The sequence below is a fragment of the Lissotriton helveticus genome, chromosome 8 (assembly GCF_964261635.1).
Source record: "Lissotriton helveticus chromosome 8, aLisHel1.1, whole genome shotgun sequence".
Lineage (NCBI taxonomy): Eukaryota > Metazoa > Chordata > Amphibia > Caudata > Salamandridae > Lissotriton > Lissotriton helveticus.
Window position 1 is genome coordinate 1,695,600,088 of NC_136069.1, and position 25,149 is coordinate 1,695,625,236.

General features: G+C 44.3%; 1 protein-coding gene across 1 annotated transcript in view; it reads right to left on the reverse strand.

The window, feature by feature from the left end:
• Positions 1-12,906: 12,906 nt before the first annotated feature.
• The window catches only part of LOC144774131 (vomeronasal type-2 receptor 26-like), a 28,300-nt gene continuing 16,057 nt past the window's right edge, over positions 12,907-25,149 (reverse strand). The window contains exon 3 of the mRNA XM_078659154.1: positions 12,907-14,363. Within this exon, the coding sequence (XP_078515280.1) occupies positions 13,453-14,363 (911 nt within the window). The 3' untranslated portion in view covers positions 12,907-13,452. The remainder of the gene's footprint in view (positions 14,364-25,149) is intronic.

The window sequence follows — 25,149 nt, forward strand, 5'->3', positions numbered from 1 at the left end:
AAACGTGTAGGCCCATTCCTAGTTGGTCTGCTTGAGTATCTGGGTGTTTAAATAATTGAACCTGGAGCTCCATGTTGTACATTACCTTATTGTGATTCATTGTTATTGGTTGTCATCAAACATGATAGATACATAGGAATGTACTAGTTTAAAGTGACTTTTCACTTTTGAGTTTGAAAACAGAAGCAGACCTAGGTTCTTTTTACTGTGACTTAGAAGTCTTTCCAACGTGTGTGAATATTTCTGTATGTGTGTGTTGATTTGTTTGACTGAGAAATGCTTGATTTTTTGAATGGATGTTTTTAAGTGATGGTAGTGTGGTGTGTCCTATAAATCTTTCAATGTTCTTTGTTTACTATGTAATGAATTTAGAAAGAGTGTTTTGTATTAACATTGAAATAAACTGCTATTAAATAGCGATCCCGATTCTTGAATTGCCTTTCTTGATTTGGACGACCAGTTGTGATTTGAATTATTGATATCAGTATTGGCACCTTGTTCTTGTTATTTGATTTTAGAAAAATAGCATGTTCCTTTCCTGCCCTAAATTAATTGGTGCCTGCAGCCAACCTTGGGTCACATGACTGGGCATAGTTGGCAGTTGGACTTTGTTTTTTCCTCCCAGAAAGCCACAATATAGAGGGATTAGGTGTGCCTGGATGGGCCATCAACTGGCAGTATATAGGGTGGGGGAGGCACTAGGCATAGCCCCACTTGCAACTGTATAGGCTCTGCTCCGTCTTCTCCCAATGGACTTGTCACTCATGCAGTGTTTAGGCAAGGAATTTGCAGCCAGGGCAGATGAGTCAAGATACTTCAATCAGTTCAAAGAAAATTCTCTAGAAACTTCTCCTACTTCAAAGAAGACACCATGTATAAACAAAAGACACACAGCTTCACTCTTCTGTACACTTCTGGACTTGTGGAAGACTCAGGAGGACTGTTGTGCTGTTCTGCAAGCGTGGAATCTTTCTTTTGTTGTCTTTTTGCTTTATTACTGTTTGTGTGCTCTATAAGAACGTTACACTTTGCCTCTAAGCTTAGCCTGACTTCATTTTGTACTAAGCTACTAAGGGTTAAGCACAGGTTAATTTAGTGGTTTTTCTGGTTCACCTTGGCAGGGGTTGTGGCTGTTGCTCGACCAGAACAAACACCCCAGTCAAACAACAACCCAATTTCTCACAGACTCTTATTGTGTCGCACAGTAGAGTCAATGCCGAGCACTCTGATTGTGACTGTCTGCTACATGATCTTAGCCTCTGCTATAAAGGTTGACTTTGTTGCACTCAGCATCCATTCGATCAGTGTTTGTTTAGTGGATCTTCACAATTGGTGCACAAGCAGACCGATACAGGTTTAAAAATTAAGAGACTGCTGTAAAATGACTTCTGAGGAGAGATCCTGAGACAGAAGCAGTGTAAGCACACTTGGAAATCTATGGCTGCGGCCCTATTAAAGGAATGATGTGGGGCCTTTTCTCCTTGTGAGTGCCACTTAGAACTCTACTGCTAATTGATTTCCAGCTGCCCAGGGAAAAGCCATGAAACAATTACATTTTTACAGCTCTTAAAAAGTTACTCCCTTTGCCTCTGGTTTTAAGAGTACTGATGAAATACACTGATTATGTCCTTGCATTAGCACACACGAGACTCCACAGGTAGTGAAGACATCAGATATGGGTTATCTAAAAAGGTGATAGATATTAGGGGCCTCATTTATGAAAAGTGACGCATAGCTGCGTGAAAACAGTGATGTGTCACTTTTCACTGCGTCCTCCTTGCGACACCAATAATGCGTCATATTTACAGTATGACGCATCATGTCGCAAGGAGTTACAGATACGTCAGTATTTCTGACATATCTGTAAGTGCAAAAGTCACGCATTGCTGGGGTGTGTCACAAAAGTGACGCAACTCCAGCAATGCGTCCTTTCACATGGGGAAAGTCCCATGTGAAAGGGCTTGCATCAGTCTTACGCCTGCTGTGAGGCAGTCGCAAGACTTTGACGCAACAGCGTCCTAAAAGTGACGCAGTGAAATCTCATAGATTTCACTGCGTCACTATTACGAAGCTTTTTGCGGGGGAACGCCCCCTCTGCATACATTATACCTGACGCAGGTATAATGTAGCGCAGGGGTTTACAAAGTGACGCATCTGCTCAGATGCATCACTTTGTAAATAGTGCGCAACAGCAGGCATGTTTTACGCCGCCGATGCGTCACAAAAAGTGACGCATCGGAAGCGCAAAACTGACGCACGGCCTCATAAATGAGGCCCTAGGAACTTATGTACTCAAGCAACACACACTAAAGACAAGAACCAGTCAGAGATAGTGCTTAGAAAAGAAATACGTCTTTATTACTCATAATCACAACAGGGCTGTTATAAATACAAAATACACAAAAAAGCTAGACTGTGTGAGCCAGTCGTGTGCTTTAGTTTTGATTCCAACCATGCTTCTACTTATACAGTAAGAACAATAAACATTTTTGTGAGTCAAACAGCCAATGTTACTTTTCTATTTTCCTGTAGGACTTGTACTCTATGCTTCTGCTTTCTAATTCTCAGTCATTTATGCATGGATTCCCGACACATTGTGGCTACGTTTGCTATTATATGTATGGCCCAAGACTTGATTCTCAAGATTGAAATGTCTTCATGTGGCCTTGTTCAGCAGGTTTGGTCCTGGTGGCAGAGAGCAGGCCAAATCGTGACCCAGAAACAACATGACACCTTCACCCTAAAATCCACCAGTCACAAATACACCTGAAACTTCAAAGCATCTACAGTTTCATCTGTTTAGCTTTCTGGAACTGAAAGTGGTCACCAATGCCTCTAGTTTGTTAGTAGTCCAGATATGACTCACTAGGCCTTGTAGCCAGCTATGGCATCAGATCCACTTCAAGTAGACCAATTCTGATCTCAGATTCACTCTGTTGCATCTCTAGGTGCACCAGGCAGAAGCTACGTCTTCACTGATATCCCAATGCAATGCTCTCTCTGCCTTCCAATCCTAACTACAAGACTGTTTATACCCTACATCCAGCTGCCTCCAGCCACCCCTCCCATTGTGCTTCCAATGCCTTAGATAAAATGCCCACATTTCCCCTGACCGTTGTCTGATTTAAGTGCAGCTGCCATATGTTCCAGTAAGCTGAGGCCCATATGACATCCTCAATGTGCCCCTCAGTTATCCCAAATGTAATGTTCCCTTGATGCCATCATTCCACAGCTAAGTGCCTTGGGTGTTCTTTCCCCACCTGCAGTCATCCTTTAGATACCCATACAAACATGCCGCGGATGACTTTTTATTGTACCTCTATGTCCCTTTTCTCCCCTAGCAGCCCCTTGCAAGTGTTCTGTGCTGCCCTGTCATTACTGCCATCTTTAATGATCTCAAAGTGCCCCAGTGCAACTCCATTTTCCCCAAAACAATTAAAGGGGTATACCTCTTGCTCCTTGCATGCCTCAGATGCCACCCTCAAGTGTCTTTATGCATTTAAGAAAGAAATAACAGAAAAGACAAAAGTAATCTATTGCATGTAGTTCACATAAGTCTCAAACTCTATTTCAGGCAGGGTGATAACTGCACACAAAATATTGAAATATTTTTTAAATCTGTTTCTGTCTTATTTTCTCCATAAAAGGCCCCTTTTCTGTGTGAGATGAGCTGATTCCACCTGTTCCGAGATAAGCATCTCAAGCTGTACATTCTGTGCATTTTCAAGTTAGATATTTTGTCACAAAGCACACTACACATATGAGAGTTTCAGACTGACAGTGATAATTTTAGGCATCAACAGTTTGTTTTAACTCACAAAGCTTTACCTAATGTGAACATCTATGTCTCCCTATCAGTTGCACATGTAGGAAGTGAGATTGTAAAAATGCCAGAAGGAACCTCATTCTGATGTTCATTAGTCCATACTGATCACATGTGTAAGAAATGTGGGGGCATATTATCAAGAAAGGCGTTAAAATTATCGCCGGTTTAGCGGCAGAAAACTGCCACTAAAGCGGTAGCAAAGGGCTTGATAATATGCTTTAGAGAATTCCAATCGAAGCCCATGTTCACACCAGAACATGGGTTTCTATGGGAATTCACAAGGGCATATTATCAAGCCCATTTTTGCTGCTTTAGCTGCAGTTTTCTGCTGCTAAACCGGCGATAAGTTTTTAACGCCATTCTTGATAATATGCTCCGTAGTTACTGGTTTGGGAGTAAAACTCTTCTCAAGCAGCAACCAAAATTCTTGTCAGGGTGAAGTCACAAGCAAACCCAAATTAACCTGTTCTCAACTCTGGTAGCTTGGCACAGAGCAGTTAGGTTTAACCTGGAGGCAAGGTGTAAAGTATTTGCACAACACTTCAAACAGCAACACAGTGAAAACACATCTCAAGAGGATTATGCACCAAATTAGAAAAAATTAAAAAATTAAAAAGTAATTTTTAGTAAATAAAGCAAGACCAAAACAACAAAAATCCAATCAGTTGAACCGGAGATATTCAAATGTTAAAGACATTAGTGTGGATAACTGATCCTTCCGGACTGTGATAAAGTCACAAGTTGAGGCTGGCTGCAAAGGAGCAGGTCAGCTGAACAAAGTACCTTAAATCCTGGCTTGTGGATTGTTGCGAGGGTCGGTGTCAAAGATGAGTCGTGCAGCCAAAGAGATACATTGGTTGTGAGATGTGCTGAGGCTGCGGCATTTGATTCTGCTTCGTCAGCGTGCATCTCTTCGACGAGGTCTTGTGATGTGAAGTCCAGCATTGAGGATGTGTTGTGCACTCAGGCAATGCGTTGGTTCCGAGGAGCTGCGATGAGGGATGTGGGGGCCTGTGTCGACAAAGAGTGCAACAGCTAGAATGCGTCTGTTCTGCTCGAGGCAATGCCCACAAAGGCTGGCAGAACACCTTAGGCTCACTTTCAAGGGTCCAGGACCGAGATGGTGGTTCTACTGCTAGAGTAGAGTCACAGATGGCAGAGATTAGTTGATGGGCTCGAGGTTGGTGGAGCCTTCTGTCCCTGAGCCTCATGCCAGGAGGCCAACTGACTTGCCCTTGCAGTCACGCTGGTGTCCTAGGTTCAACAGAGGCCGGCAGCAGGCAGCAAGTAAGCACAGCAGGGCAGAAGTCCAGCAGTACAGCTTCCTTATTTTTGGCAGAGTATCCATAGTTTTAGAAGTGTATATAAGCACGGGTTTCAGGGGTCCAATATGTATACCTAGGCCTTCTTTTGAAGTGGGAGAAGCTTATAGAGGTTTTATTTTAAAGTCCACTGGCATCCTGTTTTCCCTGCCCAGGTTCCAGAATAACGACAGGGGTACTAAGCTCTCAATTGTGTGTGGCTGTTTAGAAGGAATGCACGAAGCCCAACTGTCAGCTACATCCAGTCATGCGATCCAGAGACAGGCTACAGGTTCAAAATGGCTAATGCAGGAAAATGACAACTTTCTAAAAGTGGCATTTTCAAAATTGTAATTTAAAATCTGCCTTCACCAGAATTTTTCATTATAATTCCAAAGACACAAACTAGTTACCCCTTTCTGTTGGATCTTGCTCTCTGTATACCCCAAACGTTTTGCCTTTTTCCCTCCACGTTTTGTTGGCCCTAGGACTCTAAGCACATTACCATTGCTAACCAGTGCTAACGTGCTTTTGCTCACTCCCCTAAAACATAGTTAAATTGGTTTATACCTAATTGGGATATTTCATTTACTTATAAGTCCCTTGTAGAGTGGTATACCATAGACCGAGGGCCTGTAAATGAAATGCCCTGAAGAGAATCCCAGCAATAATAATGGGACTCGAAACATGTCAACATTATTTACCACTGGGACATGTAGTGAGTTAATTTTGTCTATTGTAGAAAACCGTATTAAATGTTTACTACCTGCTAGGCTGACCAATATTCCCTTGTGGTTTAGCAGCTCCGTGATTTTGTTGAGGAATTTGTTTGGAAAATCAGCTCTGGGGTTGCTGCTCGTTTTAGAATAATAAGACTGGCTCAATGTGTGTAGTTCATGTTTTTTTGCACAACTGTTATGTTTTCATGTTTGATACGTGAACCTTATTGCATGTTTAATGTAGGGAAACATGAGGTTCTCCCTAGTTCTGACTTAAAAAATGAATACGTTATATCTTTGAAAAAAAACGAAATGAACATATGATTTGGTGAAGGGTCATAGTTTGTTAAAAAACACTAACAGCAATTGAAAAGTGACGGTTAGGTTGTATTTGTTGTTGAACCTTGTTAGGCCCTTCCTAACTGTCTTGGGCTAAACCCCTTTATTAATGACGTCCAGTGAGTCTGAAGCATTCATCGTGCAATCCATTTAGGTAGCACCTCATAAAATGTCCTAGACCTGCCACTGCAGCCTAAATGCAGTTTTAAACTGCCATGTTGATTTTGTGATAAAATCCCTTGCCAAACCTTAAACTCCCCTTTTATTGCGTATAAGTCACCCCTACAGGAGACCCTAGGTAGCCCAAAGGGCAGGGTACTATGTAATTACAAGTTTGAACAGAAGCTTTAGGTTTTACATGTCCTAGTGAAAAACCCCTAAATACATTTTTCACTACTGTGAGGCCTACCCTTCCCATAGGATAACATTGGGGAGTCCTTACTACATTTAATAAGCTGTAATTTCCAATTGGGAGCAGCTAGCTATTTCATGTTTGGTGTGTTTGGAATTGTAATGGAAAAACATTTGTAATGGTAAAGGAGGGTTTTTGATTTAAAATTTGAAAACGCCACTTTTAGAAATGCAGAAACAAGGAAGTGCACCTAAACCTCAAACTTCATTGGTGAGCTTAACTACTTTTGCTCGAAAGACAAACAATTTTATGTTTTATCTCAGTATTTTTTTTTACTGTTTCCTATTTTGTTTTTATTGAATGAATTTTGTGTTTTTACACGGATAATAAAAACATGATAATCACAAAATTGTGTTTTACATCTGTGAAAAAAGACTAAACAAAACGTGATACATGAACATAAATCACTACAATAAATCTTCTAATTTCTACAAATATCCCTTCTCTTTTGGAAATGGATTTTAACCACAAATCCTGGACGTTTCCTGGAAATTTGGCATTTTTTGCCATTATCCCTTCTGTGCCTGCAGCCTATCCTGGGTCACATGACTGGGTGTAGCTCACAGTCAGACTTTGTAAATCCCTCCCAGACAGCCACTCAATAGAGAGGTCCTACTTGCATCTGAATAGGGAGTGCTCTGCCTTTACTCAAAGGGCCTATCACCTCCATATTGTCACTGCAGTCAGATTGGAGTCAGGGCAGAGGAGTCAGGAAATTCCATGCACTTCAAAAACACTTTCTAGAAGCTTCTCCCACATCCAGAAGGAGGGCACCAGGGTATAAAAATAGGGCCTCAGACACCAACTCTTCAGTACATTTCTGGGGCAGTGGGCACTCTGCCAGGAAGAAGGACTGCTGTGCTGGTAAAAGACTGCCACTCTGCCGTACTGATATGGCCTTGTGGTATTGCTGCCTTCTTGCTTGGGGTAGAAGAACTTGAATATTTAGTTGAATCCAGGACCACCAGCGTGTCTACAAAGTGCCACTTTGCTACCCTCCTGACCCGAGCCTCAGGACATGAGGCTCCCTCCATCTTGGACCCAAACCTGAAGACATCCTGCATGAGTCCTGACACTCCAAGGGGTGCCCCACCAGCCCTGGACCCTTGGAATTGGTGCTGAAGGTTACCAGATAGTCAAAATCGAAAAGTGGGAATTTGGAAAATGTTTGGCTAAAAACTGCACTGAGAACCAGGAGGAGACTGGGACCACCCTGCCCACCTATCTGCCCGAGGTGCACCACTAGTGGAATTGACTGTGCGGAATCTCCAGCAAAATGATTTTCTACAGTAGCAAATCCTGCTTAGTAGTCTTTCACCAAAGGGGTATTCAGTCTTTTGGAATTGTCTTTGGCTATAGCACTCTATCGTCCCACTAGATATTTTCGGCTTCCATTTCAAGGACTAAGTACAAACTAGAAATCTTCACCTCGACTTCGACACAAGGCTACCCAATGATGCCAGTCCCTTCTGCAGCATGCCCCGCTGAACTTTACCTTCTCAGAAACTTGTTCACAATATTCTTAGTCCAAAGGTAAGAGCTAACTGGGCCCAATCTACTTTGTGCAACCAAACAGCTTTCCATCGCATTAAACCATATTTTTCGACTTTGACCCAGTCTCATGCGACTAGATGTTCGCGGTTGATCTTTTAGTAGCTAGTTTTTATGTAAAGGTTTCAAAAATTAATAGCTCTAGTTCTACTGATTGCATTTTTGTCGCTTTGGTGTTAAAAAATGAATTAAAATGTACTTTACTTTTCTCAATTGGTGTGGGCTTTTTCTTATGTTGTGTTTTCACTCTATTACTGTTATATAAATACTTTGTACTTTGCCTCTAAGTTAAGAATGTGTTTTGCACCAAGCTTCTCAGGGTTAAGCACAGGTTAATTTAGTGACTTTTTGTGGTTCAAACTACAGGGGATTGTGTCTATTGCTTGACCAGGACTCACATCTCAGTCAACCAACAGCGCAATTTCTCACAGTTCCAATATTTTGATGACATCTTATTAAATGTAATAAGGTCACTCTAATGTTATTCTATATGGGCGGTAGGCCTTGCAAAAATGAAAACAAATGTTTCATTACCAGGGCATGTAGATCTTAAAGTTACATGTAAGGCTTTTTAGAAACACAGCACTCTGCTCTCAGGGTCTGTCCAGGACCTACCCTAGAGGTCACACCTACGCACCCGGACTCCCTGGATTAGGTAACTTGGATACCAAAGCATCAAAGGGTGGGGTGGCTCTTCAACCTTCTGTCTTCCATGGGGTTTCCTCAGGGTCCACTGGGAAGGGTCCCTTATCCTTAAAACTCCAACCGCGACTTGGACATAGACTTGTACGGAGCATGCAGCTGTGTTCACGCACTGCACACGCTCTCCATGAGGTCCCTATCTACTTCCCTTGGGTAGTTCTGTGGGGCTCCAGCAATTCTATATCCTCTTGACATCGTCCTGACTCGAGTCGTGGTGCTTAATCCATTTTCATAGAATATGGTTTGGTCCTCCCCCCTAGGGCCCACTGAGTATTTTGTGCAATTTACTGTATTACTTTCTAAAGTATTGTGTGCATTGCATTTATATCTGTGTTGGAGATATTGGGACATACTAGAGAGAATTATATAATAAATACATATTTTTCATATATACATGGCATGATTCTTTTTATTTAATCCATACTATAAGACTGCATTCTGATTAAACAAGCTGCGTTATACTCCTTCAAGACTAAGCCTGAAGGCTGCTCTCCACAGCTACCACTTGGATAGCTTTCTAAGGTTCTCCGAGACCTCTTAAATCACCATAAGGGTTGTCTGGACTGGTGCAAGGTGCCCACTTACATTAGTGGACATCATATACCAGGTCAGCCTCTCACACTATCAATCTAGAAGTATCTGTTGCTTATTTTTTTGACTGGTGTTGAAACATGAAAACGTTAGCATTTCCAGACCAGCTGGGCAATATATATCTAAGGAATGTGTTGCTCTTGCATTACGTAAGGTGACATAAGACAACACAATGCTTTAGTCAAATTTACCAAGCCATGCAAGGCTACCTTGAGTGGTCCTGCATTTCTTGGAAAATCTGCAGTAATGCAAGGCAGCGCGGCTCTGCCTTGTCTTACTCTATGCTGGAAAGGCATTACATGGGTGGAGAGTTGGTGTTCCCTCGCATCCATCCATGTTTCTTGGTGTCTTCCTAGATTTACCAAAACTTGTAAACCTATGAATGCATCGAAATTGTATGGGTTCCCTATAGAGGTGCATACAAGGAGAGAATCTCTATTTCCTAGTTTCCTCTTTCTAAGTGACTTTTCCTGCACAAAAAAATCTGTTCCATGCTTTCCTTTATTTTCCAATTCAGCCATACCTTTATGATGCTACTTTGAAGGTAGTTTGTGTTGTTTGCTGCTGTGCTGATTATGATTGAGTTTTCAGTATGGATAAAGCACAAACCTAACACGGAAGCTTTGTAGCATTGTAGAATAAATAGAATATGATGAGATAACCTCCTAGACAAGTAGATCCCTGTAGTGCATACTCCTCTGCACCATTACATACTCTGGAGTGACTACTGCAGAGTACGTAAGGGCACAGAGGGGTTTTCACAGCAGTGCAGTCAGTGGCTCTTAAACAGGGCCAGAGAGGGAGCTGTCCCTCTATGCTTAAGAATCGCTGGAGATTAAAATTTATTCTGCAGTGTTTTTTTTTAAACATAGAGGGGCTCCTTCTTCTTCTAGTCCTGTTTAAAACCAAACATTGCAGATTAATTACACCATTGGAGAGACAGTGTTTATTAGTAATTCATCTGATAATAAATTCCACTCACCCCTACTATATATATCACATTTTTTACAATGCATTCTGGGGCAAAGGTTGGGTAGGAAAATATTTATTATACAATAAATACATTTTAAACTATAAAATATAATTCTAAAATGAAATGATTGTTAAAAAGAATATTGTTCAATTTTGCATCAGGATAAAAAATATATACCATATGATAATAATGTTTTAAAGATTACAATTATATGTACAATAAAAAACAGTACATAGCAGTGTTCTTTCTTTAAAACATGCACAAAATGCACTGCTTACTTACTGAGAACACAGCAGCAGAATGTGCACATAGAATGCTGTCAACACTATCAGCACTATTGGCCTGATTACGATGGCGGTGAGGCCCACCACCATCGGACCGTGGAAGTCTGCCCGCCACATTAAAATGGTGGGCGAATGGTGGTCTTTCGGAGAGACCGTCCGACACTAATCTGACGGGCTCCATGAGCGCGTTAGACGGACTGTAATCCATTACAATGGTGGGGCACCGCCACAGGGATTACAATGTCAGTTTCCGCCAGTCGTTTCATGGCGGTTAACCCGCCATGAAAAGGCAGGTGGAAAGTGACTAGCGGGAGCCCCTTTCCCCCTGGACCTCTGCCATGGGCTCTGGGGTCCTCATATGGTGCCCCCCTACATATCACTGAACCATGTGGCAGCCATCATTTAAAACAAATTTAAAAAATGTGCATTAACTACGAAGTTAATGTTTTCAACATAAATCTAATATCCATAGAGCTATATTACAATGTGATGTTAAAGTTATCATTGTAATTGATGCATAATTTTGTACATTTATGTAAATTTGGTTGTTGAAACCCCCAGAAAGAAATATCTACTCATCTCTTTATGTATCAGAAGCATACAGATTCTGTTGGTGTGCTAAGATACTTTCTCTACTATTTCAGAGGGCTAAAATCCTTCTGGTGGACTTCACTTGCCAGAGTTGTAATGCCAACAACCAGCTCCTTGGCAAAAAGGAAAACAGGATTTCTCTGCTTCTCTTGTGTAAAGGTCACTCAATTTTGTTTTAGCTGGAAGTAGTTACCATAGAGTGTCCTGCATAGGGGATTTAGAGGAAGCGGTGGACAAAGTTCTGATCTCTGACTCTAAGTGAAGTCATGTCATGTTAACTTGTTCTTGGCAATAACCAAGTCTCTCCTTAACTGTGCTTTTATGCAGGCCTTACCTTCCCCATAATAACTGTTTGGATGATACTGAGGCAGATTTACTGATATTTCACGTAATGTGGTACTGCTTAGCACTGTGTTGTGTTACTTTGTAAATATTGAACCACACAAAGTAGCTTTGTGTGGCTAGGTAAGTGGTAAAAAGGAATTTACGCTGGGGCGGCATCACAAAATCATGCAAACCCTACTAAAAATCACAGTAAATCTGGGCCACTCTCTTGTAACAACTCTTTCACACAAGAACATAAACATTGCTTATCCCATGAGTCCTTATATTTAGAAATGTTCACCTGCAATAGACCCCTCTGGCGAATTAAGATCTAAATATATTTCTATATCTATAAGGTCATGATCTGACACTCTGCATGGTATTATAGGGGTGGTTATCAATTGCTGTAGAAGGTCAAAATGTTATTAGTAAGTATTCCCTTCGTATATGAATATTGTGAGTGTGTAAGGTAAAAGAGTAATTCTTCTCCTGAGGCTATAATAGTCTCCAAAGTTCGTGTAGGGCACAGTCTTGTACAATATCTGATAGAACATGCCTATTTCTGTTATGTCATGTGTTTGTTTTATCCGATCTGTCTAGGTTTGGGTGTATGTTTTTATATCAGTCCTCTCCTATACCAACTCTTGTGTTCCCATCCTAAATGGGGAAAGTCGTTAAAATATATTGGAATGGAGCCTATATTTGTCTCGTGTGGGGGCACATATGGAACCCATAATTGTACCCTGCTCCAGGAAGGCGTTCCAAGGGTAGAGCAAGTTGTATTCCAATGCATCCAACCATGGATTTTGGTGCTTTCCCAGATTTACCATTAGTGGCAGACCTGGGAATGTGTCAAAATGCGAAACCTCCCCAGGGTGTATTGAGGAGAAATTTCATTATTTCTCCTCATTTTTTCCACAGTCTTCAGCACACTTAAAAAGAGGAAAATGCCTCTCAGGATTGTTTTAATGCATGAAGGTGTCCCTTCCTGCACAGAAACAATACTGCTTACAACGCAAGCACCCATTGGTGGTAGGCAGCAGAAAGAGTGCAAGCGCAAGGAAAGGACAGGACTGAGCTGTATGATCTCAAGTATGGCACAATACTGCCCTTTCCCATTCATACTGTGCAGCAAGATGGCTTGTTTTTGCACTGCGTGAAAGTATGTTAACTATGCCCCAGTGAGGAAAAACGGTCACTCCCCAGTGAAACAATCAGTTACCACGTTATTTCTTGCCACTTTGGGTACAAATATCAGCCTACTTAGAAGGAGAATAATCCTGCATGGGGATTTTCACAGCTGGTTATTCGTTTGTCCGCCTCACCTAGTTGCTCTCATGTCGGTAGAGTCTCCCAACGCTGTGGAGGGGTCATAGCAACATATTATCGCCTCTGAGATGGCTCGGTGGCGTCTCAATTCATCCTCACATGGCCTCTGAAGAATGTGAAGGCCACATTGGGTGGTTGAGAACAAGCAAGTCATCAGCGCCTCTTGGGCACTCTACATTTTCAATCACCATCAAAATGCTCTAAGGTGCCAATACCAAAATGTGATTCATATAAAATGAAAAAACTCAACAAGACATGATAGGTTTACTTTGCTAACATTATCACCAGGCAAATGGCTGTTGAAAAGCAAGAGACAGGCCATGAGAGAATGGTACCACAGGGGAAGAATTAATATGGTTATTGATTAATATAGTTGACTGATGGAAATTGTCTACTTGAAAACTGCAGCTTTAATATCATCTTTCTTTGCTAGATTCCATTTTAATCTAAATCTTTGAGTCCAGTAACTATTTTAGGAGGAAATTGTTTGATTTATTTCAGTTTTTGTATTCATTTTATTGAACGTAATTTTCCCACTAGGTATAGTTTGTTATTATTTGTAGGCTTCAACAAAATAATGTAGCATTTAGGAAAGAATATACACCCAAGCAGACCGGCACTGGAACACAGGATGGCAAACACTTCCACGGCCACCATGTACTTCCCCCGTGTGCTCAGGTACGCTGGGATGAAGGAGATCCACACACTGACAAACACCAACATACTGAAGGTGATCAGCTTGGCCTCGTTGAATCTTCCTGGCAGATTCCTTGAGAGAAAGGCCACTACAAAGCTGACTGTGGCCAGGAGGCCCATGTATCCCAGCATGCAATAGAAGAAGATGGTGTCTCCTTCATTACATGCAAAAATGATCTTTTCTTTGCTAGACTTTGTGTTCAGTTCTGGAAATGGCGGTGATGTCAATAACCAAATAACACAGATGAGGACTTGGGCAAGTGAGCAGGAAACCACTATAGACCATGGTGTCTTTGACCCAAGCCATTTCCTTGCACGGCTGTTGGGGTTGGTAGCCTTGAAGGCAGTTACAACTACAATAGTTTTAGCCAGAACAGAAGAAACACTGATGGAAAACACAATTCCAAATACTGTCTGCCTCAGCATGCAGGTGAACTTTCGAGGACTGCCAACAAAGACAAAAGTGCAGAGGAAGCAGAAAATGAGGGACAAGAGGAGAGCAAAGCTGAGCCCACGGTTGTTGGCTTTTACAATGGTTGTGTCTCGGTACTTGATAAAGACACACAAGACAGATGCAGTTAGGGCTGTGAGGAAGGCAGCAGTGATGGTGAGGATCAACCCCAAGGCCTCTTCATAGGAGAGAACATCAATTCCCTTCGGGACGCATCGATCATGCTTCTCATTGGACCACTGGTCCTCAGGACACGGTAAGCATCTTACAGACTCTGAAAGACAATAGAATAATAAATAGTCATTCTGTAGGCAGAAGATACTTGTCACAAGATAATATATTTGCACAATAATTATGTAAAAAGAAGTCAGTGAATTAATGCATAATTTATTAGTGAACTCTATAGTAGCAAAGACTACAAAGTGAGGGGCAGGTTTACAAGCCCATTGCGCCTCTTCTATGCCACCATTGCATCACTTTTGTGATGCAGCAGCGGCGCAAAGCCAGCGCAATTCTGTGGGGTATTTACAACATGATGCATCTGGGAGATGCGTCACGTTGTAAAGCCCTGCGCCACATGTAGGCTTTCCAGCGCGGGGGGGGAGGCTTTCTGGCGCAGGAACACCTCCTTAAAGTGGCTGAGTGAAATCTACAAGATTTCACTCAGTCACTTTTAAGGCCATGCTGCGTCAAAACCCTGCGCTTGCTTGAAGCAGGCATAAGGATTGACCAGCTTGTTAGGGATAGGGCACCCCCGAGCCTTGCTGGAGCTGCGACGCAACTGATTAGCTGATTAGAAGAAATGCACCAGAAGTAGTAAATCTGCCCCTTAGTATATATCACAAAAATGTAACCACAAACAAGACACACCCATTTTTACAAATCTTTACAATAACAATGAGATACCATGTTCTTCAAATAATCAGTTTCAATCATGCATTAATATATCCTGTCAACTAATGCAATAAGAAAGTATGCACTAAGATAACATAAAATCTTGATGAAAACTGCACATTCTGAAGATTTAACATGAAATTTACAGGATAATAGTGAGAGCAGTAGTAAAGGATAGTGTTCTTTCTTGACTGGGCTGCTTATGTAACAAGCATATTGAGACAGGTAACGCCTGATTAGATAAGGGATGCCTAACATAGACCCAACTTAGGTCCTAAAAAGATGTTCTAGTTGAATTGGTACAAAATATCAAAGGGCAATGTATCACCTGTACCTGAGTAACCAGGGTTCAATGTCCTTGCTGTCTTTCAATAAAAAACCCTGATTCACGCACAAAGGCTGTGAGGCGGTATATCTTGGTTCTCCACCTTGTTAAAAACGTGACAGCATCATGATAGGGTTTCTTTTTCTCTTATGCTATCCTCCACCAGGAGGAGAAACCACTGGTTATTGCAGTAGTGATAAGTGAAAAAAAGTGGAAGTACTCAAGTGAGGTGAGTTAGAAAAGGACCTTGCATTACCTAAACTGTACCTTTAATCAGTTTGGAATGGAGGAAGGTAAAAACACTGTTGTGGGGGGAGGAGCTTCGCGTGCGTCCAAGATGGCCACGTGAGCTAGGGGCTCTCAAGACCCCCACAGCCGCCGGGAATATCCTATAAATTATCCTGATCTTTCGACACAGATCTGAATGACTGATTGACAGTGGCACTGAATGAGACATTCCGCGACCGGCTCCAACAACGGGGAGTGAAGTTGGGGGGGTCCGAGAGATCGGGGCCTGTGCCGGAACGGCGACCGGGGTCCTGGGTGGAAGGCGACCCGGTCCCAAGTTGAACAACATCGGATCGATCGTCCGGAAGTGGACGGTCCGGTTCCCCGTTTTGATTTCCGGTCGCGGATACGTGGACTGTGGGTGCCCCCTCTTGGCTTCCCCCCCCCCAATGGAAGTGTCCCCCCCTCAAGCACTGGTCGATTGTGAACGAATGCGCTGTCCTTGAGGTGGTGGTCTAGTGGGTGATGACGATTTGCCGAGCGAGGACGGAGGTGTCGAGGGCCATTCCGCGCTCTGGTGGCAAGATGAGCCCTAGTGATCGCGACCAAACCGGGGTGGAGAAGGCCCAGGTGAAATCGTCCGGGACGAGCCGCACAATGCAATCTAATAAATTGGACCGATACACTGTGACGAAGGGTTCGCCTGGAGTATCTGGTACAAGATGGTAGTGCGGAGGGCCCGAGCTCAACATTGGAACCCACATTGCACGATGTAATGGCGGCCATAGATGGCGTCCGTACTTCTCTCGGTCAACAGATACAGGCTTTGAACCACAAGCTACACACTGTGACCATTGAGGTCAACCTGATCTGGGCAGATCTCACAAAAACGAACGAGAGGGTGAAATCCCTAGACATTAAGACAGCGAGCCTGACGGACGATGTTGTGGAGCTCCAGCAGGAAGTGCATAACTTGAGGGCCGCTGGAGAGGTGCAGAGTCGACAACTGGATGAGTTCAAAGGGAGAGCCAGGAGGAACAATGTTCACCTTACCGGGGTACTGGAGAATGCCGAGGGGCAGGCCCCTGATCTATTCGTGGAGGACATTATTTCAAAACATCTACAACCCAAGGGCCTGAGTACTTTTTTCAGGTCGAGAGGACGACAGGGTCCCAGGAGGGAGTCCACGTCCGGGCGTTCCTCCCTGACCGATGATTGTGAGGGTCCTTAATTTTAGGGACAGAGACGCTATCCTGTAGGCCTCAAGGTCGAATGGACCTCTGAAATTTGAGAACTCATCGTTGAACTTCTATCTAGACTTTACTCAAAAGGTGCAGAAGCAGCGGCAGAGTTTTTTAGGAATCAAGCAGCAGCTACGAGTCAAAGGTTATAAATACGCTATGATGTATCCAGCTAAGCTCCGAGGGGAGGTGCAAGGGAAGGTTTGTTTTTTCGATAATCCGGAGGTGGCGTCAGACTGGGTTGATGGATTGCCGACGCGGACAGCGCCGCAGGAGCGCAGTGGCGAGGCAGCGGAAGAGGCAGAAGACCAGTGACTTTATTTGGGACAGTGGACGTGTGGTTTTGGTGGGGGGTGGGGCAATGTTGAGTGCTTACTCACCTGATTGACTTTGATACCAGTGTTGGACATGGCGGGAAGAAGGGGATCCGGGGTGCTGGACTCCTCGAATCTATATTGAGATAGTGGTTTGGTTGTGAATGGGGCGACAGGCACACTGCAAGTTGGGGTTTGGCGATGGCCGAGTGCAGGGGTGCAGGGTGGGGGAAGGGGTTGGGGTGTGTTGTTGAGAGTGTGTTTTCTTTTTGTTTTTTGTTTTTTGATCTCAGGTGTCACCATGCTATTGTATTTGGATCTGCACAGGTACGGAGACATGTAGTTCCCAGGGGTCGGGGATGAGGGTGCTGAGCTGGAATGTGAATGGCTTGGGAGACAAGATCAAGAGAGGGATGGTGAATCAGCTCATTAGGAGGCATGGGCGGGACGTGGTGCTTCTCCAGGAGACACACTTGGTTGGTAATAAATGTCTGGCTCCTCACAGTGGTGGTTATAAGTTAGTGGCGCATGCAGGCTTTACAACTGGGTCCAGAGGAGTTGGGATCTTGGTCAAAAACTCCTTCCCACTGTCGTTGCAAAATACTTGGGTTGACCAGAGGGGGAGATATGTAGGGGTTTCGGGGCTGGTTGGTGATCGCACTGTGACTCTGATGTCGGTGTATGTGCGACCGGGCCTGCAGGCTGAAACTTATCGCGATCTGGGGAATGTTTTTCTGTTGTTTCCTTTGGGTGACCTGATTGGTGGAGATTTTAACTCGGTCTTGGATGGGGAGATAGATCACAGTCCTCCTCGAGTGTTCCGCCCCTCGCAGCGGTGGCCGCCAGACTTCCTGGAGACGGTGGGTCTGATTGATGGATGGCGCGCACATAACCCGATGGTCACACATTATTCTCATGTGTCCGCGGCTCATGGTAGTCTGTCTAGGTTGGATTATGTGTTGCTCCTGGCGGTGATAACACCCAAGATTAGTGAAGCACGTTACTTTGGGAGGGGTATCTCCGATCATTCCCCGCTATGGCTTGTCATTAGATTGGATTTGCCGGCGGTTGGCAGGGTTGCTCCCATTAGTGCGTGGCAATTGAAGGACCCGGCTATCAGAAAAGATGTCCTCCATATGTCGGATAGTTATTTTTGAGAAAATGCTGGCTCCGTAGGTTCAGCGCAAACCCTGTGGGAGGCGTACAAGACTGTGGACGAGAGGGGAAGTATTGTCCCTGGTGGCGGGGAAGAAGAAGAGGGCGCTTGCGGACATGGTTCGGATAGAGGCAGAAATATTGAGTTTGGAGGAGAAGTTTAATGAGTCGAGGGCTCCGGTGGACTTGCATCATCTGCGCCTTCGTGGGGAGGAGTATCGCGTGCTAGTACGCAATAAGGCGGTGGCTAGACAGGCTGCCGTTCAGAGTAAGATCTATAAGCACGGGGACAAGGCCGGTCAATTGATAGCGTGGCTCAAGAGAGGGGATCGGACCTTGATGTTGGTGCCGGAGTTAGAAAGTAAAGCGTCGCACCTGTTAACGGACCCGCAGGAGATAGTTGATGAGTTCGCAGATTATTATCAGACGGTGTATACAGTGGGGAGTGCCTATACGGAGGTGGAAAATGGTAAAATGATTAAGGATATTTTCATGCCCCGTCTGTCAGAGGCACATAGGAGTTATCTTGACTCCGCGTTCACGGACGATGAAGTGGCCCAAGCGATTAGGCAGGTTAAATCGGGTAAAGCGACTGGTCCATATGGGATTCCTATTGAATTGTATAAGTTGAATGCTAACAAGTTGGCTCCGTACGTGCGTGCTATGTTCTTGGAGAGTTGAGAGGTTGGAGAGCTCCCGTACGATCAGCATATAGCTAATGTGGTGGTTCTTTACAAGCAGGGCAAACCTAAGATGCAGTCTTCTTCGTATAGGCCTATATCGCTGCTGAATGCGGAGCCTAAGATTCTTGCGAAACTCCTGGCAAACAGACTAGTTAAGGTAATTACGACCCTGATCCACCTGGACCAGTCGGCGTTTATGCCGCGCCGAAATACGGCGCTGAATCTACGACGGTTGCAAGGGGTCCTCGGGGGTGCTTCGAAAATACACAAACCGATGGTGTTGGTCTCTTTGGATGCGTCGATGGCTTTTGATCGGGTGGAGTGGCGGTATTTGTTCGCGGTCTTGGGAAAGTTGGGGTTTGGCCGTGTATTTATTGGTTGGGTTCGCTTATTGTATTCCAATCCTTTAGCTAGAATAATTGTCAATAATTGCAGATCCCGCGATTTCCATCTCGGGAGGGGGACGAGACAGGGATGCCCGCTGTCGCCCCTGCTATTTGCGCTTCCGATGGAGCCGCTCGCCGCGTGGGTGCGCTGGGACAGGTCGATTCGGGGTTTGCGTTGGACGTCGGAGTGGGAGGACAAGATCTCACTTTACGCAGATGATGTTTTGCTCTACCTCACTAGACCTAAGGTGTCATTCGGAGGCTTTCTAGATGTGTTTGCCATATTCAGTAGGTATTCTGGATTGACCATTAACTGGGACAAGTCGGTGATGTTTGTGGTGGCAGGAGATCCTCCGGTGGTTCCGCGGTCATGTCCGGTGCGGATAGAAAAGGTTGGGTTTCAGTATCTAGGTATATACATAATTCTAGATCCGCAGATGTGATACGAACGTAACTTGGCCGCTCCGTTGAGTAGGTGCAGGACAGATGTGGAGCGTTGGAGGTCCCCTCCACTCTCTCTGCTTGGGAGGGCGGTTTTGTTTAAAATGATGGCGCTCCCTCGGTTTTTGTATGTGTTGCAAAACTCAATGGACCTGATGCCGGTGGCCTATTTAAAGGAGATAGAGGCTCTCCAGAGGCAGCTCCTCTGGGGGGTAGTGCTCGGATTGCTTACAGTAAATTGACTATTCCTTGGTATGATGGAGGTATCGGGCTCCCGGACATACGTAAGTAATATTGAGCCTCCCAGTTGGCTGCAGTGAACAACATAGTGTGCGGGATTCCCGGGGACCCGGGTTATGTCATAGATCGGGGTCAGATGCCTGGTGGTTCGCTTGAGAGGGCTTTGTACTCCAGGCCGGGTAGATTTCCGCTGATCGGGCCTACTGCCCATGTGGTGTGCGTCTGGCATGCTGCTAACAAATGTTTGGGGTGGGAGGGTAAGCTTACACTGGCCACCCCTATATTGAATTCGGAGAAGTTGGGTAGTATGTGGAAGTCTAAGGGCTTTGATAAGTGGGACTTAATTGGCATTGTGAAGATTGGAGACGTGTGGGGGAAGGGTGCGGTCCACACGTTTGAGTCCTTGGTAGCCCAATACAAACTGCACCAGAATGAATATTTTCACTGCCTACAGGTGAGGCACGCGTTAGTCGCCCACGTCCCTAAGGATACGGTTCTCCCGGAGGCGTCTCCTCTGGAAGACCGGGTATTGGATGGCCTCATCCCTGAAAAAAACGATTTCGCTGATCTATCGTAAGCTGGTGAATCATTCAGAGGATCCACTGCGGAGGATCTGGGCCCAGTGGTGTGAGGATGGACTGGAATTGGATGACGAATACTGGATGGAAGAGGTGGCCTCTCCCAGGGTGGTTGCGATTCAGATGAGGTTGAGGCTGGTGCATTTGAAAATCCTGCATAGGTCCTATATTACGGGACCGCGCTTGGTACGCATGGGACGAGCTGATAGTAGTGAGTGTCGGAGGGAATGTGGGGAGGATGGTACCCTAATGCATATCTTGTGGCATTGTGAGTGAGTGCAGGCGTTCTGGTTGGCAATACATATGGAGTTGGGCCAGGTGTTGGGAATGGAATTGAGGCCCGATGCTCGGCGTTGTTTGTTGAATGTCTGGGAGCTGTCCGATTTGAATGTGTCCTAGAAACAATGGGTGACATTGGCGTATATGGTGGCCAAACGTAACATTGCCCAGCTTTGGGTTGCTAGCCAGGCGCCTCAGGTCACCAAGTGGGCGGAGGACCTGGACTGGTGCATGGTGCGTGAAAAGTCGGTATATGTGGCCCGGGGGTGCCCTCGTAAGTGGGGGAAGGTCTGGGGAGCGTGGAATAGCCACCGGGGAGATGTCTGCACTCCTCCTGAGTCCAGTCTTGATGAGGAGGTGCCCGAACCCTATGATTCCTGAGGCTTTATGGTGGATCATGTTATTCTGATTTTTCCTTCGTACCGAAGTATTGTAGTGTCATGGTTTCCCTGAGATGCTTCTTATTTGTTTTGTATGTGTGATTTATGATTTAATAAAGAGATTTAAAAAAACACAAAACAATGTTGTGCGTGGGAAGACAAATTATTAGTCTAATGCACTGGATTGTCCATGTGAATGGTCAACATGTTTCTGCCCCATAAAATTGACCGGATGGGTCAGGGGGCCTTCTTCAAGACCTAGAAATGGGGATGCCGCGAGTTGCCGCAAGTTGTCAGCTCCATAAGTACAAACGGTGCCAATTTGGTGTTAGCGTATCCAATAGCATTTCCACTGTAATTTGCAGCAACGCATTTTAAAGTTCGAGATCTAACCACCAATTTCTGTTGTATGTGTTCCATGTGGCCTTTCCAGTTTAGTTTGGTATCATATTCGATTTCCAAATATGAGTAGGTTGAGACCTGCTCCATTTCATCCGGCCCTATGATCCAGGTGTAATGGGGATTTTTGCATCCGAATACCATCATTTTTTTTTCTTATATTAATCTGTAAGTCGTTACCCAAGTTGTAAACATGTAAGCTGGCCAGCTGGTTTTGGCGGCCCGATCTGCATGGCTGATAACATCACAATATAATTGGCGTAAGCCTGATATTCTGTTTTGGTGTTTCTTAGTTTGGGGAAATAGCCCCTAACTTCCTGCAGCACCTCCACAAGATCAGAGAAACATTAATTAAACAGCAGTGTGGCTAGGATGCAACCTTGGTTTTACACACTGTGGGTATAGATGTTTTGGGGGCATTCCTTACTATGGGAGAGTTTCACTCTCACCCATGTGTGGCTATGTAAATCCATTATACATTTTAGCAGACCATTCTCATTTTTCCAAGCCTCCAGTTTTGCCCATAATTTGACTCTGTTTACTCAAAAGCTGTTGAGAAGTCGACAAAACATGAAACTAGATATTTACACTTATCTCTTAATACTTAATTCTCTCTGGGCAAGAATGGCCAATGCCATGATGTTATTGATGGTAAAGCAATCTCTTCAGAATCCGATTTGGTGTCTCCTGGCTTCTTTGGCCAGCTTTGGATGAAAGTTCATAAATATTTCCCCAGAATTGTTCCATCCTGCATTGAGCAGAGCAATCAACCTGTAGCTCTTCGGTGAATGTTTAGGGCCATGTTTGTGATGTGGACAGTGCTTTATTTGTAAAACAAATAAGTGGCAGCTCTCTTGTCAGGAGGCCACTGCAGCTTGTGCCCCTGCCATGCTTCCAATGATAGTAACATTTATCAACAATAGAGGGTTCTGGCCCATAATCAGTAAGGCTAAACCAATCTTCATAAGCTAACAACAACATGCATGCCAGTACTGAAACAAGATCAACAAATTACAAAATGTATGAAATATCGCCACTGGTGACAATTCAGGACCCTCATCCGTCTGTCAATGACTACACACCATGATCGCTTTAAACACGCTACAAATGGTGCCGACACTCAACTTGACCGCTTTAAACTGATGAGCACAACTAATGTCATTGGAACAGATTTTTCCAAAACAAATGCATAGAGTTCCTTTTTTCTACACAAACGGACTCTCACTCGATTTTAACCCCTTGGCCGCGGCGCAAAATCATTGCCGCGTAGGCTCGGCGGCCGGGCCGTGACGGAACCACTCCGTCATTAGCATAGCCCACCCGTGGCTGGTGAAGGAGTGGTTCCGTAACCAGCATAGAAGGGGTTAATAATTGTTATACCTGGGTTCTCTTACACAGAAAATCATACCTGCTTTGAACAGTGTTTAAGTATCTGGCATTCAATGCATTAAAATCAGTTAATGAAACCTCTTCCACTGATCAAAAGATGTTCCACAAATATTCTTGCTAAAACATAAACAGATAATCTGCTTACTAAATTGACAATTTTAATGGTTCCCCTTGTCTCTTTCAGCACGTCATTAAAAGAAGCTTACCCTACCGTGTGACTAATGTACTAAACGCAACCTCATGCCCGAGTTCAAAGAAACATATGTATATTACAAGGTATGGAGGCACCACCCCTCCAATATAAGCATATACTACCAGACAGTATTAGACCTTTTGTAAGTTTTCCACTTTTCTCCAACGCCTTGAAAAAATAGTGTCTTCTTCAAGAAGGGACACCTTCCTGCACATAAACAATCATTCCCTACCACATTACCAACATTAATGGTTTTTCTATCTTTCCATATGTGCGCCTGAATTGTGTGATTGTTCGGGCAGGTACGAGCACGACTGGGTAGGAGAGTCGCTTCCTAAATTTCATACAAGTGGAGAAGTGTAGCTTAATGGTTAGAGCGGCAGACCCTGATGCAGAGGTCTAGCCAGGGACCAGGGTTCAATTCCCCGCCTCGGCGGGTCTTGAGCTCAAAAATTCCACGGACCTGATAATTCTCGCCTCGGTGCCTATTCCAATCATGGAGTCCCACTCTGCAACTCTGGGCAATAGCTAGCTTAATCTCCACAACGGCCCCCACAACGCTAAGGATGCCTGGCCTCCACCTTGCGGGTGCCCAGGAGTGGACACCTCACAGGGATAGCCAGGATGGGTTCCACAGCAGTATTCATACAAGCGCCTTGAGACCCTTGCGGGTGCGCTATACAAGTATCAATTTACATTTACATTTACAAGTCTACAGCATATTCCATATTATTTGGTTTGCTCTAGCATTGAGCCTTGGTCTACTGGGGCTGCAGGCCCCACAGGTGATCTACCCAGCATACTTCACAACCTTTTCTCTGTCATCTCTCTGTTGCTCGATTTGCTTGAATTGAGTTAGACTACATGGACAAACTGAGCAAGCTAGTGTTTTAGGGACAAATGAGAGGGCCTACTGCTCAGTTCACCTATCATCTAAGCTAAGGCAACATTTGTACAATACCAGAAGACATGGTACCTGTTCCTTGACATATGGGGCTTTCTAGTCTGCGCAGTTTGAATAAACAAGTCAGCATGGTTATCTCAATGCTACTTTTGTCACGAGGAATTCATCTAATGATACCAGTGAGGCTGCATTGAAATGTGGGCATTCGATTAGCATTCACATGCAGTCGACCTGTTTTGAAAATAACAGGTAGGGCATGTTAGAGAGTCTTTAGTAATCTGTGACTTTGATATTTAATTGCTACCTTAGGGGCATATCAACAAGGGCCTTAGCTCTGCTTTTTTGGCTTTAAAAGCCAAAAAAGGGCAGATAAAACTATCCCCTATTTACAAGTGGGTCTAATATGCATTCGCGCATGTTAGCACCCAAGCCTTGCTATGCATCTCTAATGAGATGCAAAGTGGGCGTCACTGGGCAGTACTGCTTGTAAATTCTTGCTGATGTGAACATTGTGATATTTACAAGGAGGCCCACACTTTTTAGCAGACGTTAGTTTTCGATGAAAACCGTGGTTTTTGTCAAAAACTTACCTGTGCTAAAATGGTGCCTTACCTATACTTTACATTGGGGGTGGATTATGCTGATACGACCACTGGGTCCATCAGCAAGGTTATCACTGTTTTCAATGGAACATCGCTGGGAAACCAGTGATGTTCCATGGAAAACACCGCTATCGCTGGACAATTATCGCCATTGCGCTATGCATTGTTAATACAGCGCTAGCATGGCGATAATTTTGAGCGATAGCCGGCGATAAAAATTCTCACGCAAGCGCGGCCAGCGATAATTATCGCTGCCGCTTCATAACATGTTCCTTAGTTAGGAGGAACTTATCACAGGTCATCGGTGAGGATGCATTGACACTTGGATATCCAACATGCACTTTCATTGAGTCAACATGTTTCAAAATTAACAGCATTGAGAACTTACAATAATCAGTGACCTAGATAGGTACACGTTAAGGCATCGGA